The sequence below is a fragment of the Microtus oregoni genome, unplaced genomic scaffold, assembly GCF_018167655.1.
Source record: "Microtus oregoni isolate MIOR12 unplaced genomic scaffold, Mior012 000037F_ref0000500, whole genome shotgun sequence".
Lineage (NCBI taxonomy): Eukaryota > Metazoa > Chordata > Mammalia > Rodentia > Cricetidae > Microtus > Microtus oregoni.
In genome coordinates this window covers 2,232,501-2,252,889 of record NW_024543096.1, presented here as the reverse complement: position 1 = coordinate 2,252,889, position 20,389 = coordinate 2,232,501, and the positions used below count along the sequence as shown (strand labels likewise).

At 40.0% G+C, this 20,389-nt stretch overlaps 1 protein-coding gene across 4 annotated transcripts in view; it reads left to right on the top strand.

Annotated features, from left to right (window-relative positions):
• Positions 1-20,389, top strand: part of Gtdc1 (glycosyltransferase like domain containing 1) — a 355,136-nt gene that overhangs the window by 319,584 nt on the left and 15,163 nt on the right. For all 4 annotated transcript variants that reach the window (XM_041631624.1, XM_041631626.1, XM_041631623.1 and 1 more), the window contains one exon: positions 9,194-9,303. In XM_041631624.1, coding sequence (XP_041487558.1) covers positions 9,194-9,303 — 110 coding nt within the window. The remainder of the gene's footprint in view (positions 1-9,193; positions 9,304-20,389) is intronic.

Below are 20,389 nucleotides of genomic sequence, written 5' to 3'. Positions count from 1 at the left end.
GAGAACTATCAGATCAGCCCACTTTCTCTTCTATCAGGTTCAGTGTGTTCGGACTGATATTGAGGTCTTTAATCCATTTGGATTTGAGTTTTGTGCATGGTGATAGATCAAGCAGTAACAGTATCGTACAATTGGTACTCTGATGCAATCTCTAAAACCTTCTGTATGGTGTCACTAAAAGTATAATTCAAGACTCAACATATTTTAAATTTGTTAGGGATAAGAGAGTAGGAAGGGAAGAAATGAGAGGTGGGAAATACAGGAAGAACAAGAGGAAAAATGAAGAGGAGAGAAGAAAGGAGGAAAGAGAGGAATATGTGAAATCTTATGTCTCCAATTTTATCAAAAATGTTATTTTATTACATATAATAAAGTGAATTAAAAGCATAAAATAATAAGCATCAAATTTTCAATAAAAGCAAATAAACATAAAAAAAAAAGAACTATCAGAAAAGGCTGTCACTTTCAGTATTGCTTAAAACACTTAGAAACTGTAAATATGAGAGTTAATCTAATTAAAAGTTAAAACATGTAATGGTTTTAGAAAAAATATATGTACTTATCTGCTAGTGTAGATAAACATTTAGTGAAAATCCAAGGTGTAGAATAGTGAACATTAATCTCATAAGATGAGAAAGCTGGATATTAAATATCTTTACATGAGTATTTTTGAGTATGTACAGGAAGAGGTCTGAAGCTAAGGCACCAAACAACTGCTCTTTCAAACAGGTGTTAGTAACCCTGAGCAGCAGGACCAGGATAGGGAAGCATGCATCCCTGAAGTATTTGTGTTTTTACAAGGGGTATACACTTCTCTTTTAGTGAAAATGTAATTATAGATGTTCATGCAAATGTAAAAATAATAGGCTCTCCTTCTGATGACTGTGTCATATCCGCTCATTTCACATTCTAGGACTTTAAGCCTCACTTGTATTCCTTAGTCTACGTTCTTCCTGCTCATTCTGGATAAATTCACATGTCCCCTGGATTACTAATTCTGTCTCCTAAACCTCTGTCCTTATGGACTCCATATAGTAGCTTTTTAGGTCATTTGTTTGTTATTGTTATTGTGTATTTTTAGTGCAATCATCTTTATTGATAATTACTTGATACTATATATGCATTGTCTGTAAGCTCCCTGGGAGCTAGGGTAAGACAGGAAATCATCTTACTCCTATTCAAGAGGGGAAAACAATTCTAAACAATAACCCAAGAATTTCCTAGACTAGATCCTGGGAGAAATATCTAAGTGGAAGAGACAGACACTGTGGTATTAGTTCTTAGTATAACAGCCAGTTCCAAACATATTCCCTGCATGCAGTTTAGAGTGAAGTAATGTTTAAATCCAAAAAAAAAAACAAAAATCTAATTGATTGGTCACTATGACTGAGGGGGAGACAAGACTTAGTAACCAACTGGGGAGATGAAAATTGGATTCTGTAGACATCTGAGGAACAAGCTAGAACAGTGACAGAACACTGTTAGTAGATAGAACAGGTCTATCATTGACATAAACGGTGTGGGATGATGACTGCTGAAGTAAAAGCTTATAGTCAGGAAGACCTGTGCAGCTTAATTGATACCTGTGGCCTTCCAGTTCATTGAGGATGTGTGTCCTTGGACTTCCTGACCAGAGTTGTAGAGACAGTGCTCACTGGCACGTCATAAAAAGTATTTATGTAACATACAGGAAATAATAGAAAGTCTAGGGCAGTCAAGCTTCTAGCAAGGGGAACCTCTCTAGGAAATCATGGAACACCTACCTAATGGGAAAAATACTGAGAGCCGCTCAGTCAGGTGGAAAGAGCAGGACGATGTAACACAGACAGCGGTGCTAGCTAAAGTGACCACGGGGTCTGGAGATTAAGCCAGGGCTCTTTGAATGGGCAGAGGTATCTGATCAGAGACCACATAGCGAGCAGGAGAGACCCACTAGGAAGCAGTCTCATCCAGAAAAATGGCCCAGGAAAGTTAGGAGGTCAATAGAGGGGTCAAGAGAGGGGAGTGTAGCTGCCACTGTGAGATGAGACGACCTGTGAAGAGTCACGCAAGAAAAGCACATTGCAGAAAGCTCTCATGCTAATAAGAAAAAGACAATTCAAAGACAGCAAACCCTGTGGTGCAGAGACAGGATCACAGGCCAAAACTGAAGCGAAAACATAGGTACTGCTACCCAGGATTTTCTATGACAGAACTCCCTCCTTGCAAAAATAAAAAAAAAAATAAAAAATAAAAAATAAATAAGGATATCAGTATGCAAATTGCATGAAACTCTGATGTCTGTGCATCTCTATTTCAGTTCTTAATTTGATTGTTTCTGATGGCAAATCCCAGTCTGTTACTAGAAATCTCATGTAGCCCAAGTCTTTGCCCTCCATTTCCTAGCCTCAAGCGGGGACACTACTTGTGTATACTCTGCAAGTGTCCTTGTGGTCTTGCCCCGGGCATTCATCAAGACCATGCTTCTATTTGCAAGTACCATGTAGCTCAGAAGTGTCTTAAGAACATCCCTAGTACTATTTCTTGGAGATATATGCTAAGACTGTCTCTCTGCCTCTCCACTACCACTCATCGTGCCTTTTTCCCAGGCACTAACCTAGACTCTCAGCTCTATTTGCAATGTTTTGCTATTGCCAGAGGTAGAGTAACACAGAGTGCTATGCACATTGGCATGTCTTACATGTTGTCTGCTGCAAACCCCAGCATTATAAAGGAGAACTCTACTATTTAGGTTGGCAGCATTTCTCCTGCTACATGCCTCCTTGAAGCAGTGAACATGAAACACCTTAGCATCTTGAATACCTCTGGGTAGAAAGTACAGGGGAGATAAATTGATTAAAAATTTTAAAGATATCTATATGAATATATAACAATTGCTGTCGAGGGTGTGTAGAAAGAGGACTGCTGAACACTGTCAGTGGGGTGCGTATTATATTACAGAAGCGATATGCAAGATGTTAGCCTTAAAACCACACATACACATAGCTTTTTACAGACCGAGCAGGCTGTACTTCTGTATTTGTAAAAATGATTCATGATAAAAGAGGCCATGAATTTGAAAGAGAGCAAGGAAGGGTGTATGGAAAGGTTCTAAGGGTGAAAAGCAGAGCAGGGGAAGGTTATAATTAGATCCTCAAGCAATTAAAGAAATAATAGCAACAAAAAATAAATAAAAAACAATGTCAGGCATGGTAACGTACTTGTAATCCCTGCCCTTGGGAGATTAAGATAAGACAATCAGGACTTTGAGGCTAGTCTAGAATACACAGTTCAAGTGTGCTATGACAAGACCCTGTCTTAAACAGAACCGCAAAATTAAAACCAGAACTCCTTGTGATCCATTTGCCATACTAGTTGTCTGTCTAAAAGGAAAGGCCAGTATGTCAAAGGCACATGTTCCCCCTTCTCATTACAGTACTGTTCACAACTGCTAGTGTGTGGAGTGCTCTGTGTCTACAAACTCATAAATGTATGAGGAAAACAAGTTACATATATACAGTAGAATATTCTTCAGCCAAAAAAAAAAAAAAAGAAAGAAAGAAATGTTGTCATTTGTATCTGAATGGATGAAACTGGATATTTTGTTGTCAAACCGGGAACAAAAAGATGAGTATCAAGTGATCTCTTATGTGGAGTATAAAGAAGTTGATCTCAGAAACTGTGAGGGATGATAGTTAACAGAAGCCGATTTGCAAATCCATCTCTCTGCACTGCCTTCTCTGAAAGCAAGTTTGAAGAACAGAATACAGTATAACTACCCTCCAATTACCAATGCGGGAGGGCTTTAAAAAATAAAAGGGGGGAGGGAGAATACTGCAAAAACACTTTTTTCTTTAATAACTTCTTTACTGACTCTTTGGTGATGGTGCAACTGCCCATCATGCACCCCACTCCATTCACCTCCTTGTCCCATCACCCGCCCACCTTCGTCCTCCTCTCATCCCTGCTGCCCCCCCCACACACATAAGGAAGCAAATCAAAGTAAACAACCAAGTGAACAAAGGCAAAACAAACAAAAAAATCCCACAACAAAAACGAAACACAATCCAGAACAGAAAAATCCCTTTGCTTCTTTTTTCTGCCTTCTCTAACACTTCTTCATTTGTCCTGGTGGCACTGGAGTCTTCAGTGTGTTCTATAGAATACCTCTTTATCCCATCAATTTTACTGTCAAATGTTCATTGCAACAAGTCACTTGTCTGGTTCAAGACCTCTGGTTTCTGGGACACCATCATCTTTGGATCCTAACCTGAACTCCTCTGGGATGTCCTGTGGCTGTCAAGTCTTAGAGAGCTTACAGGTATCCTTCCACAGGACTAGTCTCTTTAGCAGCTCCAGCCAGACCTAGATGAACGGTTAGGTGCTAGGGTGGGTCACCCCAAGGCCGAGCTATGGGCCTGCATAATAACCACACTGGTCAGTTCAGGTCTTAGGTGAGCGGGTGGAGCAGCTCCCTTATGCACATAATTGTTGCTGGAAGGTTTACTTAGTAAAAGAAAGACAAATGAGATGGGGATGTGAAGAGGAAGGGAAGAGAGGGAGAAATTGAGATTTCAGGAGCAAAAGGGAACAAGGGAAGTGAAATGAAGAAACGGGTTATTATTAGTGAAGATAAATCATCCTTGAGCAAAAGCTGCACACTGCCTGTTAATGTCAGACAGAGCAAGTGAAAAGTACGTCTTAGAAATCAGATCAGATCAGTTGTGATGACAAACGAACAGCTTAGTTGGGAAATAGAAGCCTGTGTTTGAGTAAGAATCGCATTGCAAAATTTGGAAGTGTGAGATGTTTTAAGGTCTTAGTTGGTTGGTTAATTAGTTGTTTTGTTGGTTGATTTGTTTTTATTGGAGAGATTGTCTTGTTTTGTTGAAACAGCATCACAGTATTTAACCCAAGCCTGCCTCAAACTTGAGATTCTTCTGCCTTAGCATCCCAAGTGCTAAAATTACAGGCTCACATCCTGTGAGATAGTGTTTGTAATGAGGTAGAGATAGGTTAGCAAATCCTCAGGAAGGTCAAGATGCTTGAAACGGCCTCATTGAAGAGTTGTGATTATATATTGCTTCTCCATATTTGTTGTCTGCCCCAACAGTAGCAGAAGCTAAGGAACGCCTGTGGCTTAATGATCTGAAAATGAAACTATTAGCTGAAGGTGCAAGCTTCCTTCCTCCTCTCAGTATGTGCACGAAGAAAAAGACACAAAGACCAGAATGAGCAGAAGAAAAGTATGATTCTGTAGAGATAGTATGTAAGTTCTGGTGTGAGATTCCTGTGTGGTCTCAGATGCTGGAACGGTTATATTTGATGGTCATTTGGTTGAGACATTCAAGTAAGATAATTAGGTGCTTAGGTGGAGCATCTACAAATGCTGACTGTGCGCCACAGATGGTACTCTGATTGAAGTAAACAAGGTTATGCTGCAGTAGTGAACACTTCCACACCCCCATAGGATTTAGTTGCTTTGACAAAAGAATCGCCTTTCACCTCCGTATGCCGCTGCATATGGGACAAGTCTCCATGTGACCACCTGAATATGCTTATCTCAGCACAACATCTCTGCAGGATTCACTGAGCTATGTGGAACTGCTCTCAGATATGTTTATCTGAAGGTGATGTATGCCAGTCAGCTTGCAGTCCTTTGGCTGGAACTGGTCCTCACCCCCCAGCTAGGGAGTAAATAAGGAATCTTTGTCCCCAGAAATAGAGACCTGGGTATTAATGAACACAAATAACATCTCCCGTTGCTCAGCTCTGCACTTGGTACTCAGTGAACAAAGCAGGCATCATCTGCCCTTCCCACAGAACTCTGGATGCAGAGTGATAAGCTTCTGGAAAGAGCGAGGTTCCCCCAAGCCAGGCAGGAGCTAGATCAAACACTGCTCAATATATACACACTTATGTGGGAAAATCAGAAATGGTAACAGTGTAAGTGACAAGTATGGAGAACTTAGAAATCCTCAATAAATATTTACTGAATGAGTGCTAAGTGAGGAATAAGAAGAAATTTAGCTCTCTGAAATGAAACAGGAAAGGCAACAGAGAGAGACAGATATAGGAAGAAAAAACACATGGAAACAGTTTATGCTTTTCAAATGTTCTGAATAATATTTGGGAATAAAAGCTGTTCTTGCCGTATCTTCAGCTTCCAGGAAGCCTGAAATATTTCCCTGCTGGTCTCTTCTGTAGTGAGGGTGTGGAGGAATGAATTCCCTGCCAGACTGTTCTATCCTTACCTACGCACTAGGACGGGTATGAGCAGGAAGACTGAACCCTGCCACATTGACTGAAATGTCTTGTTTATTAAAACAAGTTTACTTGACTGGCATTTGTCAAATAAAGAGTCGTGGGAAAATAAATGGGAACATTTGGGTACTGAAAGGGTCAAGCCTATGAACATAGAGTTGTGGTATACTATTGGGAGTCAGTCCATCATGTTCAAAATCATTTACATAAGCCAAGCTTATTAAAAAACAAAATAGAAAACAAGCCAAAACAAACCTAAAAATTTAGAGATGAACCTCATAATAATTATTGGCATCTATTTGTCCTGCACAGGCAAATCGTAAAACTCATGCTTTTCTACAACTCTTGGTACTATTGAATACTTAGTACTGGATGTTTTTCCATGTCCAGAAGCATAAAACGTCATTTTTAATTATTGCTAAAAATTGTAGCATATGTATCAAAAATATATTTTATTGTTACCACTTTAGATTTTTACAAAGTTGCCATTATAAGTACTGCTGTTGTGAATACATTGTAGGAGAATTTCTGTATGTGTCTTTTTAGGCTGGATTTCATAAATTATCATTATTAGAGGAAAAGTGATGCACACATTAAGGCTTATGGTGACTATTGGCAAATTGCCCTCTAAAGACTATATCTAAGAGGACTGCAGGACAAGACTGAAATTGCCATGATATCACTAGAAATCTCTTCCCCAGCTGTAGAAACCTGCTTGCTGCTCATGATCTCTAGTGACCATTTAGTGTGTGTGTGTGTGCGTGCGTGTACGCACGTGTGCACATGCATGCATGTGATGATGGTGGTGGTTTCTTGGTATTTGTTTTCAAAACTACCCAGGACTTAGAATTGTTAGGTCATACTTCACATAATGATTCCATCTCAGTGTTTACTCCTGTTTCTGATTTTACTAGTACCACCAAGTGAAGAAGTGCTACAATCATGGAAAATTCTCACCAGTTAAAGTCTAACAGGCTGTTCCCAAAAATGAATAGAGCTCCCCCGTGTCATGATACATTTTATAGGAACTTGAGTATAAATTTTCCCTGTTTGTGAGGGATAACTTTTAACAAGTAAATGTCCACTTTATGTTCAACTGTGTTTATGACTGAAACAAAATGAAACAGGATTCACACCAGTCTGTTTTCTGTTCTTATACAAAATGATTGTTGAATATTAAAAGTTTTGTCTACCTACAAAAGATCTAAAGTTTGTGGTAGGTTGCAATGCATTTGTTTCATATAGAAGCAATGAAAATGTTTGTTCATAAATTCTACTGCCTTTTAAATACTGGAAGTTTTGGGAACTATGCTCTTTACCTGGTTAAGTCTCATCTCACCTGCAAGCTACACCTCTTTCTATGTTTCCATGAATGTGCCCACCCCTACCCATGCCCTCCCCCCTACACACACATGAGACAATATTTAGAATACATGATATACCAGGGATCTGTAGCCAGATTTTTGGAACGCCAAATGAAAAATTTAGAGAACTGAGTGGCTAGATTTCCCTACAGTGTTACTCTCTCTTTACACTGTATTATGTTATATTGTTTCCATCCTTTTCATCTAAGTATCTCCAAGAGAATCAGACTAAAAGAGCATTTCACAGATAAGGTGGCAGTTATTTGATTGATATGGTTGAAGACTGCATATGGTATATTCTTTCCTCTCAAACTGTTAGGAGTCTTTGTTCTTGCCCACAGCGGTAGTATATATGAAAACTATCCAAACACTTCCCAATGGTACATGTATATAATACACATCATCTTAAAAAGCAATGAACATTTTGCCATTGCATCCTTTATTATTTGAAGTAAATCAAACTGAGAGACATAGCACTTAAAACAAATTGTTTGAGAACTCTAATTTTATAAGATCTTACAGTTTCATAAGATTATAAATGCTGTTTTAAAATGTTAATTAGAAGATGCATTTGTTTTAATTCATGATACTGAAAATATTGACTAAATTGTGAATTAACACATTAAGAGGTACAGATGTCATTTTTCATGAGGTTTCCCAAATGATGTAATGTTCATATTTCATATAGCAGCTTAATAATTTTACAGATTTATTTTATATAATTAGTAAATGAGAAATTAAATTGCTAGTATATAGCTATTTTCTGTAATGAAAAAACTCAAATTTCTGAATTATAAATAAAAAACAAATATTTTGAAGACATCTGGTCTACATCTGTCTGGAATAATATAATTTAAAAACAGTATAAATAAATGCAAGAAATACTGTAATATTCACACCTTAGAATGTTAAAAAATTTATTCCATTTAAATATGATTTGTTGAAGGGTATTTTTCTTTAATTTTAGTATCTTTTAACCACTCAGTCTGTCGTTAGAAAAGACTGACAAACTAAAGAAGCCAAAAGCATCGGATACTTTTCATGCCTGTGCTCAAGGAAAGTGTGTTCCTCTCTCCGGACTCCTTTACATGTCGGCCAGCCTCCATGCTCTGAGCTATATTCAAACTTTTCCATCCCTTTTATTGCATTGTAATTTTCTACTGAGTTCTTGAAAATAAGGGATTTATTAAATCGTGTGCCCCTGGTCCTCATAGTGAGGCTGAGTACCATGGCGAGGGCCTCATTCCTATTGAAAGGCAAACCTCGGCTACTTCCTCATGATGATGAATGAAAAATAATCCTTTCATGATTTTTTTAAGAAAATAAATTTGTGTTTAGTGAAAAATTAGCAATTTGGAAGGAAAAAATACTATATACTTCTCTTACTCTTCCTTAAAAATACAAAAGCAAGACGAATTTCCCCTCCAATAAAAGGTCCTTTTCTAATGCATCAGCGGGGCTGAGTTTGATTCTGAGAGCAGGTCTGGTCGTGAGGGGCTTCCTCAGCAGCACAGGATCTTGACGGGAATTGGCAGCATGTGAGTAAACCCTGAGTTAACACTAGGTATGTTTTCTGTTTATTACAGGGAGCACGACAAAGATCCAGAGAGTTTTTTTAAGGTATTAATGCATCTAAAGAACTTAGGACTCAACTTCCATGTCTCTGTCCTTGGAGAAACTTTTACGGATGTCCCAGGTACCTGTTTTGAATTTTCTAGTGTGTGTTTGTTTGTTTTTATTGGTTTTATAGAGAGACATGAGCTCTCCAACTGAAGTATTAATTTCTTCTTTGTTAGAATAATCAAGATGAACACTGTTAACCAAGATTATATGACAGCATTAAAGTCTGATTCAATTAAAAGAAACCACTTAAGTAAGCATTCTTTGATTTAAGTTGAGAAGAAGCAGTCATCTCTCTTATCAAATATGTTTATACAATGTATTTTATGTAAACAAAATATATTGCTTTGGGCATCTTATTGCTACAGAGAGTGAAACTTATAATTGAATGTACGACCTCTCACCTCTGGGGTCACAGTTTTGCGTTCTGCTCGTGTTGGTAATGGTCACCATCTGTTAGGTGCCCTGTGTAAAGCATTTGGGCATCTAGCTTAGATGTGGGGTGGGCCTTAGCCCATAGCATTGTTGTCATTAGTCTATGCTTCTGTACTGAGCTGCAGGAAGTTAAGGTGGAAGCTGTTGATAGCAGATCCTCTCATTCCTTAAGCTAAACAGCACCTTCTCAGGGTCATTGCTTTCACCTTGTATCCCTGTCTTGTATGATGGGGTCAGTAAAATGTGGAATTTGACACCTCTCTTAAGCATTTGTGTTTGTTTTTTACAGCCTGGGTTGTGAGCGTTGTTTTAAAAGCAAGCAACAACAAAGGTTCAGACATAGTCATGTTGAGCAATGTCTTGCTGTGCTGTGTTCTGACACTGAAAGGCTGCCTTAGCACACACTCCTCTGGGCAGTGTTTCCTGGTTGTGCCTCAGTATCAGGAACTGCAACTAGCCTGTCCTAATCGGCCTCACCTGTTGGCTTGCCTTCTGCAGGGTATGCACCAAACCTTGGTCTTTGCTCCCCTTAGGAACCAAGCTTCTGTGGACCGTGTCTGCCTTTTGGATTCTAGTTTATCATTTCGGTCTCTCCTCTGGAGTATGCTCTTGGAAGTTTCCCATGTTCTCCTAGCACAGTGCTTTCCTTCACAGTGCTTTCTATTATCTGTCACCTTCACAGCATGTGCAGAGTCGCTCGTGTTTAGAATGGAGCTTACAGGAGGCTACTGGAGACGGGATCTGTCCTGTTCATTACTATCTCCAAAACACTGACCAGTGCTGTTCTAGAGGTCGGCAATACTTATTAAATAAGTAGCAATGTAATTCATGCTCTCTCTCATCTGGGAATTTATAGTTGTGTGTGAGAGAGCACTTATGTGTAAACACAGAAAACAGAGAGGGGACCAAGTCAGCACAGTTATGCATGAGCAATGACACATGGAACTTAGAGGGTTAACAGTGAACTAGTGTATTAATAACCACAGCTACTAGAATAGCCAGAAATAAAAGATTCCAAACAGGGGAGAGCACACCAAAGCAAACATTTTAGAAACTGTATTTAAAGGAGGCAAATTCCAATGAGTAATGCTATGGCATCATTAATGTGAGTGGAATAAGGGGATTCTACAATGCAGTGTAGTAAGTTAATACTGTCTTCCTCAGACAGGGAGTGCCAAGATAAGGAGAATGTTGATCACTAAAGCAAATGAGGTGCAATGAGGCAGAGTCTGTGTGAGAGGCTCTGATGGGGGGACCCAGGGTGACGGCAGCAGTGGCAGAGAGACGAGTGAGGGGACTGTGTAAGAGGGAAACAGAGAAGAATTGGTAGGTGGACAGTTGTACAGAAAGAAGGAAAGAAAAAAATGCCAACTTTCATGGTTGGTGAATTCAGTTTGTGTGTGCCACCATTGACTGCTTGCGGATGGACTGGCAGAAGACGCTAGAGGAAATGCCTGAGAGGTTTCTAAACCAGCCTCACCACAGTGTAATTTTAGGCCCCTTTGTGAAGCAGGCTCGAGTTTTGCTTCAAGCAGCACATCCGTGGGTACTTTAGGATCTTTACTCTTCCCATCCCACACACACTGCTTTTGAGCTATGTAGTGTTGAAGAAAACAGCAGCTGGGATGCAATACAGTCCTTCCACTGTGCTGTGGAATCTACAAGAAAGAATACCATGCTTTCTGTCTGCATGTTCCTTTACTTCCACTCTATGTATCAGCCACTGGTCCATGTGTCATGATGGGAAGCAGCCCTCCGCGGCCAACATACTTCTGCTTGTTTATCACGGACTGCAAATACTGAAGGACTGACTGTGTCTGGTTGCTCTCCAGGTTGTGTCTTTTGAAAGCCATGTAGCCTTTATCCCATGGCCTTTCTGTATAACTTCCATCATTCTTGTCATTCCTCTGGTGTATTAACAAATGCTTACAGGGCACTTACTGTATCCCAGCTACTATTATTATCCTAAGCCACGCTTCGCACACTCCTGTTCGAGATCAGCTCCAGTTTTTTCTTTTTTTGGAGAACCTGAGTAATAAAGAAACCAAGTAAGTTAATATAACTAAATGAAGCTCTGTGTATGCCGTTCATTCAGAGTATTGTGTACTTGTTTCCTGACTCAACATAATGTAGCTTAAGGAGGTAATTTTTCCCTAACTCACATCTAACAATCCTACCTTCCAAGCGATCATAAGCATTATATGTACTACTAACTGCTTACTTGACGGGTAGAGAAATAGTGACTCTGGGTGTCAGTTACTTTTAATAACTGCCCATAAGTCATCTTTTACATTCGTGTAAGAAAGAGAATATGATGTAGGAACATTGGATGATTTTCTCCAACCTGATCCTGTAACAGCAGGATGGGCTCCTGCACACTTATAATCCCAGTGCTCCAGTTGCTGATGGAAGAGGATCTCTAATTCTGGGTCAGCCTGAGCTATGTAGGGAGACCATGTCTCCAAACACACATTCCCTTTATCTCACCACAAAGCACAGAGAAGAAAATCCCACTACTAAGTGAAGTCACTAGTGCCAACAAGATACTGCTATCAACACTAAATTTCTTCTGAAAAATTTTAAGACTATGGTGTAACTTTGTGTGGTTTCACTACAAGCAAAAGTAATTTTACAGAAATCATTTTCCTGGAAAGTGTCACAAAATTAAGAAGATCCAATAAGTTTTATAGCCCTGTGAGTCATAACTATTTTGTATCCTTTTTTAAACTTTTGTTACTTTTTACAAAAGAGGAGGGAGCACAGGGATGGCTGGTGACTTATCCACTCCTCCCTGCTGGCTACACCGCACAGTGCAGGAAGAGCCAGGCCAGGAGCTGAGCAGGTCTTCGCCTCCATCCCTCAGGGCTGCTATGCTTGTGCGCACACCTGTTTTGAGTGTCTCTGTTGTGCCAGTCACTGCAAGTAGGCTAACTGATCAAGTAGGAGGCATGGTCTATCACATGGGGTAGAACATGGTTTGCTGCTTCATTGATCACTTCTGGAACACTGTTTCCAATGTTAATTGATCATTCAGCATGTGCCTGGCTCTGTCCTTCCTCCATTGCTTTTACCTAGTCTTCACAATAAACCCTACAAATTGGGCAGCGTTGGGATTGCTATTTATGAGAAAGTAAGATCACTAAGAAGTGAAGTTTCGCCAATCCATTATGCAGTCTCCAAGGCCAATTCTTAGCCTGCATGCACTTTTTGTGGGGTTCCAGACCTCTGTCCATTTCACATGGAAGCGCACAGGAGGTGTTGTTATAGGAATCCTGGTCACTCCTGCGTGCCACTTCCATGTCCTTTGATAAACCTTTTGCAAATGGAAAGCTATTTTTTAAAGCCTTCCAATCTATGTCCTAAATATATTTCACCCCTAAGGCATTAAAGTATCTTCATCACAAGAAAGTTAGCACAACAAAATATGAAGTAGAAAAATAGCCCACATCATATTTAGCATCATAGTAATTAGTATTGCTCAAATTACAAAAAAGCTTTGTCATACTAGAATAGTACAATTTGCATATATTATCAAGTTTATAGAAATATACTTTGAATCAAAATCTTAAAGAGTTATGGAGGGATAAAAAACATATTTTCTGTGCACAACATTGTGAAATCAGACAAGTTCTGAGTGATTTGCATTATGTTTCAACCCAAGTAACCTGGATTTAATATAATTTTTAAAAGTTCTTCTCAACTCTCAGCTCTTAAATTAAAATAATCTAGGCTACACAAAGGTGGAGAAAACCTTAAAATTCCAATGACTTAAAACACAAAATAAATGTTTCTTGTCTACACCACGTGTTTACGCAGATGAGTGGGAGTCCACTGACCATGACAGTCAGTGAGGACCCTAGCTGATAAACGCATACTAACCATCATCCGAAGTCTTACCAGCTACCCGAAGAACTGCCAAACTCACTCCCCATGTCACCAAGCAGCTGCACTAGCTTGGAAATAGCACTGGGCTCTGCTCCTCTTTAGCCAGAACTTCAAGGTACTGCTCAGTCCTAAGGAAACCCAGTCCTGCTCTCTGACCAAAAAATAAATAAAAAAATAAACAGGAAATGGAAAGAATTAGAAGAACATCGGAGCTCATTAATGTACACCATGATCTGTAGCTCCACAGAGAGGAAGCCATTCCTCATCTAGGTAAATCTAGTCCAATTGATGGAGAGTTTACAAATGTGTGGGCATCGCCTGCCGTTTTCTTGTTGAAAGAAACATGACAGTATCTGAAGATTCATCTGGTAATTCATATCCTTTAAGAGGGAACCTTTATGGAGGAGAAGTAGTCTGAAATAGGGTAGGTTCTTCTAATTGTTTTGGCACTTTACAAAACTTACAGAGATTGTCAACCAGGAGTGCTTTCCCTCCATCCTTGAGGACATTTGGCAACATCCACACACAGTTCTGTCATAACTGTTGGACCAGGGGGTTAGCTCCTGCCAAATAGGGTACCAGTTATTCTTCCAAACATACTAGAAAGTACAGGGTCAACCCAACTTCAAAAACATACCTAACTTAATAGAAATATCTGCAGCACCAAGACTGAGAAGGTATGATTGCAAAACAGGTTAGAATTGGGTCCTAGAGTTTTCCAGATAACACTCAGCTAACTCAATTGTGTGATAAAAAGAACAAGGGAAAGAAAAATAATAAAACCACCTACTCTATTTCCATGAATTTTTATGAAGATTTTCATAGAAGTAGGTAATATGGGGAAAGTGCTAAAGTACTATGCAAATTTTATTATAAGATTAGGGGACTTCTCTTCAGAGCTTGTGTATGGAATGAGTTTCTGAAATCCCTTTTAGAGCCAAAGAAGACATTGAGGGTGCTGTATCTCTAACATTCATTATTATTCAGACAATTAAAAGGTTATTCTGCTCTATAAACAATCTGCATCTAGTTTCATGTTTAAAGGCAACCTGAAAGCCTAGGAACTGTTCAGTGCACATGTTTTGAGTGTTGGCCAGTTCTCATGACAAGGTCACATTGTTAGCCCTTGAGATGACTTTTTTTTTAGTAAATGCTTTAGATATCAAGTCAATGGAATGTGTTTGTATACTTTGTAATTTCCCACAAATTGTAATTCTACACAAAATATTTTTTTGTATGAGCAGCCAAGGCCTTATGTAAAATTCTTCCTTATTACAGATATGGTACTTTCTCCAAATAAGTTTTAGCTTGAGACATTTGGGCAGCCAAAAGGTCTGAAGAAAACTGAAAACCTGAAGCATGGTTTTGGCAGGCAGAAGCTATTCTGGTTCCCCTGTAATTTAGGTCAAAGTAGTGTGTGGAAGGCTTCTGGGGAGCATCTGGCCTGGCAGTGGTTACGACTATGATCTTGTCGTGGTCCTGGTTCTTAGCTCTGGAGTCAAATGCTAGATAATCATGTGGCAATTTCCTCCCCTCCCACCTCCTGTTCCCTCAGTTCCCAGCTACTGTCTCGTTTTCAGCAGTGTGACTGTACCAAAAAGTCAATTCTAGAAAGGTCTAGGTAGACAAACCACATTAATGTAAAATTTCTACATTGGTCTGAAAATCAAGCCCAATACAGAGTAGTCTGTTAATTAGTTAATATTGAATCATAAGATTATATGCAATATGAAAGAAAGTCTGCTAGTAAGAGAAAACCGAATGAGCTCTACTCTATCAAGACTACACATCCCACCAGCCAGTCCTCTTTCTGAGTGTGTTTTTACTCTCTATTTATTGCCTTGACATGAAGTTGTTTACCAGCTGTGTCTTATGTTCATATAATGTATTGTGAATATCAAGAGAAGAAAATTCCCTAGGAGTTTACAGTCTGATTTGAAAACAACAAAAAAAGGTTTATGTTTACATTTTATTATGGCATGCCCTTATTCATTTATAACTTATTCATAATTTTGAATATACTTTTTATGAACAACATTTTTTTAATGAACAACTTTTAAGGCAATCTAACATATTGACATCCCAAATGTATAGTGGAGAAAAATGACTTATTAATTCCATTTTAGATGCACAGGTGTAAATGAACAGCTCAGTACATGGAACTGCCTTCACATGGCTTCCAGAAGGAAGCATGTGAGAAGGTCTTTTTCTCAGGAATTTGAAACCCAAACTGAGTGGAAATTTTTTTTTACCAGTCTTATGGTGAAATGAAGAAGTCAAACCACCAGTGGCAAAAATAAGGAAGACTACAGAAATGAAAATGGGTTTGCTCCTGACAGAAAAAAAAATACCATTTTTCATAGCGGAAATGGTAGTGTATCTTAAGATAACTTATAAACTTAGCAAGAGTCCAGTTAGGGTGCCATAGTATTACTAATATGCCCACACAAAACCACTGTGAATATTTTACAAAGTAAATAAATAAAAGAGCAAAATGTGAAAGATACAAGTACAGAGGAACTGCAGCAGCAAGCCTTTCCTGTCAGATCCAGAACATGTATGAAATGGTACCTTTAGAGTGCTTTCCGGACTCACGGCCATGAGAGCAGAAGACTCAGCAGAGAGAGAGGATTCAGAAGTAGACTGAGGCGTATGTATTCTTTTTTTTCTTTTTTGGGGGGGGGCGGGGTTTGATACTTTTTTTTATATTTTATTATTGAAAAGAAAAAAAAATTCCCGCCTCCTCCCAGCCTCCCATTTCCCTCCTCCTCCTCCCGCCCCTCTCCCCCTCCCCGCACTTTTCTCCTCCTCCCTCTCCAGTCCGAAGAGCAGTCAGGGTTCCCTGCCCCGTGGAAAATCCAAGGTCCTCCCCCCTTTATCCAGGTCTAGGAAGGTAAACATCCAAACTGGTTAGGCTCCCACAAAGCCAGAACATGAAGTAGGATCAAAACCCCATGCCATTGTCCTTGGCTTCTCATCAGCCCTCATTGTTCGCCATGTTCAGAGAGTCCGGTTTTATGCCATGCTTTTTCAGTCACAGACCGGCTGGCCTTGGTGAGTTCCCGATAGAACATCCCCATTGTCTCAGTGTGTGGGTGCACCCCTCGTGGTCCTGAGTTCCTTGCTCGTGCTTCGTCTCCTTCTGCTCCTGATTTGGACCTTGAGATTTCTGTCCCGTGCTCCAATGTGGGTCTCTGTCTCTGTCTCCTTTCATCGCCTAATGAAGGTTAATATTCATGAGGATGCCTATGTGTTTGTGGTCCTTGGGCTTCCCACAGGTCAGGGAACCCTGATTGCTCTTCGAGCAGATGAGGGAGGGGGACTTGATCGGGGGAGGGGGAGGGAAATGGGAAGCGGTTGCGGGGAGGAGGCAGAAATCCTTAATTAATAAATAAATAAACAAATAAATAAATAAATAAAAATTAAAAAAAGGATGTGCACGGGAAAAAAAGAAATAAACATGAATAAAAAAAGAAAAAAACATACGGAAATCTATCAATGTAATCCATCATATAAATAAACTGAAAGAAAAAAACCATATGATCATTTCATTAGATGCTGAAAAAGCATTTGACAAAATTCAACATCCCTTTATGATAAAAGTCTTGGAGAGATCAGGGATACAAGGGTCATTCCTAAATATAATAAAAGCTATTTACAGCAAGCCGACAGCTAACATCAAATTAAACAGAGAGAAACTCAAAGCCATCCCACTAAAATCAGGAACACGACAAGGCTGTCCACTCTCGCCATACCTCTTCAATATAGTGCTTGAAGTTCTAGCAATAGCAATAAGACAACATAAGGGGATCAAGGGGATCCGAATTGGAAAGGAAGAAGTTAAACTTTCATTATTTGCAGATGATATGATAGTGTACATAAGCGACCCTAAAAACTCCACCAAAGAACTCCTACAGCTGATAAACACCTTTGGTAACGTATGTATTCTTAATAGCCAACAAGCAGGGTGACAAACCAATTCCGGCTTAAAATCTGATGGGTCTTTTTCTTAGTGAAAACTAGAAACTGGTTAATAAATTAGTAACTTCCATGAAGTAAAAATAGCCAAAGAATTTGTACATTATATATTTTATATATTTATGCCTCAACACTTATATGAATATATATGAACACGAAATAAATGAAGCACATGTTGTAAATATGTCATAGAGACAAAGGCTTGTGCTGGCAGGAGCACGTTGTTACTCTTTTTCCATACCGTGCTGGGCTGTTAGCTGCCATCTCACTCTATCCCAGCAACCCTCAGTAGGTCCAGCTTGTTTCTGATGCAGGGGTGAGAAACTAAGGCTTCAGTTAAGTAACTTGCCGAAGGTCATGTAGCTGATAAACAATAGAGGGAATGATTTGCGAAGAAATAAATATCACATCAAATTTTAAGGGGAAACCTATAATTTTCCAGTAATAAAATAAATGTAAATTCATAGGATTTATGAGTAAGCAGTTATATCCACCAAAGCAACCAAAGCAATAGTATATCATAACTAAGACCAGCCAACTTGTGGGGTAACATCCACATCAGGATGAGGACAGGATAAATGATTTTCCTGAGCCATGTAAATTAATACACTTCTGTTTTTCTCAGTAATTTCACATCACAAATTGCATCTAGTAGTTTTCAAGGTAGAGGAATACCCTCATTCCCTTCTCTGCCTTCCCATGGCTAACAGAACCCAGAGGTCCTGTTCCTCCCTGACCCAGAACTCACCGCTGCCTCTGGCAGTCTCGCCCCCATTTCTTGAACCCTCAGCTCCTGCAAAGAGCTCACATTAGTTCCCAGACCCTGGGCCTTCGTACGTTCAGTTTGTCCACTAGTGTCAGCATTCTTCCTCAGCCCACAACGCCCAAGAGCAGACTTGGAATAAGTCCATATCGTAGACTTTCAGTAGGGAGCACTTCAATTTCTTTTGTAGCAAGGGAGCTTCCTCGCAGTCCTTTCCCAGCCTAGTGTCTTAGGAGTTCTCAATCTTCTTGCCATTTCATGAATGCGACTGTTTATTTACCCACCCCGTTGTCTTGTGTTATTCACTGCTTCAAGTTCTCTGTTCCTTCCCCTGTAGGTACACTTGTACCCTTTCCCCTCCTGAAAAAGTCCCAAGTCCAGTGAAGTCTCTCTCCCACCCTCTCCTCTTCACCTCCATATTGGCATCCGTACTGATTCCTTCACTTGCTGACTCACATCACACTGCGCTATGGTCATTTAACATTTGGCTGCTGGAACAAGTTCACAGCAGAGCTCCGCAGAAGACAGTTTCTAGGTTTTTAGTGCCATTTCCAGAATGAGCTACCCCGAAGAGTCGGGGCACTCCACACTTCAGCCCCACTGTTGAGAGTGAAGTTCCTAGTCAGTGGCTGAGCAGCTCCTTCCTAGAAAAGCCTTGTTAATTCTGCCCATCCTTCCTTCTAAATGCCGGAGACATTTTCAGTGCACGCATGTAGCCGCTCACTCTCATTTCTCAGTGCAGCGCCCTGTGAGAGTCTGTGCTGCAACTACGGTCACTCCCAGGCGTGCCATACCTTGGCTTATTATCTCCTACTCCTGCAGCTCCTCTGAGTGGGATATGTGTCATTTCTACTAGAACCAGAAGATGCAGAGCCAGCCTCAAGACAAGATCATTTTCCATCCTACCAGGAGGAAGACCGCGAAGATAATATGTTCCGGAATACAACTCCCAAAACATCTCTCAAGAAATTGTTCTCAGAAGTTATAGCTGTGTGAACATCACTGAGGATAAAAAATGTTCTTTCATTTTCATAAAATGGTCTCAAAGTTTGTGAGAAATGTACATTTGAGAAAGATACATGGAAATCAGTTAATAAATGGAAAAGATCAAGACATTAATAGGCAAATAGGAATGTGAGAATAGAAGGAACTATGAAAGCTTGTAACAGCATCCATGGCTTAGATGTGCTGAAACACAGGGAAAAGAGCTTCTCTGTAGACAGGAGAGCTAAGAATATAGCCCCACCCAGTGCTTTGGTGTTTCACTCTTGTGTTCCTGCGTTTGTATATTGTCATAATTTGGACTGTGGCATGGTCACAGTAATATTTTCCCCACTCTGAGACCAGAGGAAGGCCCCCGTGTTCCAGCCTAACTGTTTCTTGAGCCTCTTGGCTGCAGAGTCTGACAGAAAGAACACAATGGGGAGTGTGCATCTGGACCCATGCACTGAGCTTTTCCAGCTCTCTTTCCCTTGGCCTCTGCTGTTCCATTTTCAAACAGAAGGCTTCAGTTCTTTGTTCTTATGAAACGGATGCCACCAGGAGCTGGGAAGGCTAGCTGTCTGGTTCTGCCTCTGTCACTCTCTGGTCTTCCAGCCTCATTTCTCTCACCTGTACAACCAGCTCTTCAAAGGAGCTGGAACTTTGGAGACAGGGATTCTCAACTTCAAATGAGGTTCACATTACCACTTGAAAACATTTTATCAAATGTAAAAGAAAACAATTAGTATCATAATGATGCCGTTTCAAAACTTACATTCCTTATCATTCTGATGCCTACCACTGTTCTCCATCAAGTAACTGGGAGCCTTTGGCATAGACCAGGCACGACTGTTCCTGTCCCTCCTCTGTGATTGCATCCCATCACTGCCTATCACTTCCTCTTCTGCCTCCAGGTACCCAAAGACTTCTTTCCCACCAAATCCATCCTTTCCACTGTCCATCACCACAAGCAGCTCACCAACTGAAAGACCTGGATAAATCCAGACCCCTCTAGAAGAAAAAAATAGAGCCAAAAATCTAAGCAGGAAGAGAAGAGCCAAATATCTAGGTTAGCCAGTTTGGTGACTCTGTTTTAGGAAGATAAAGTTAGATTATAATC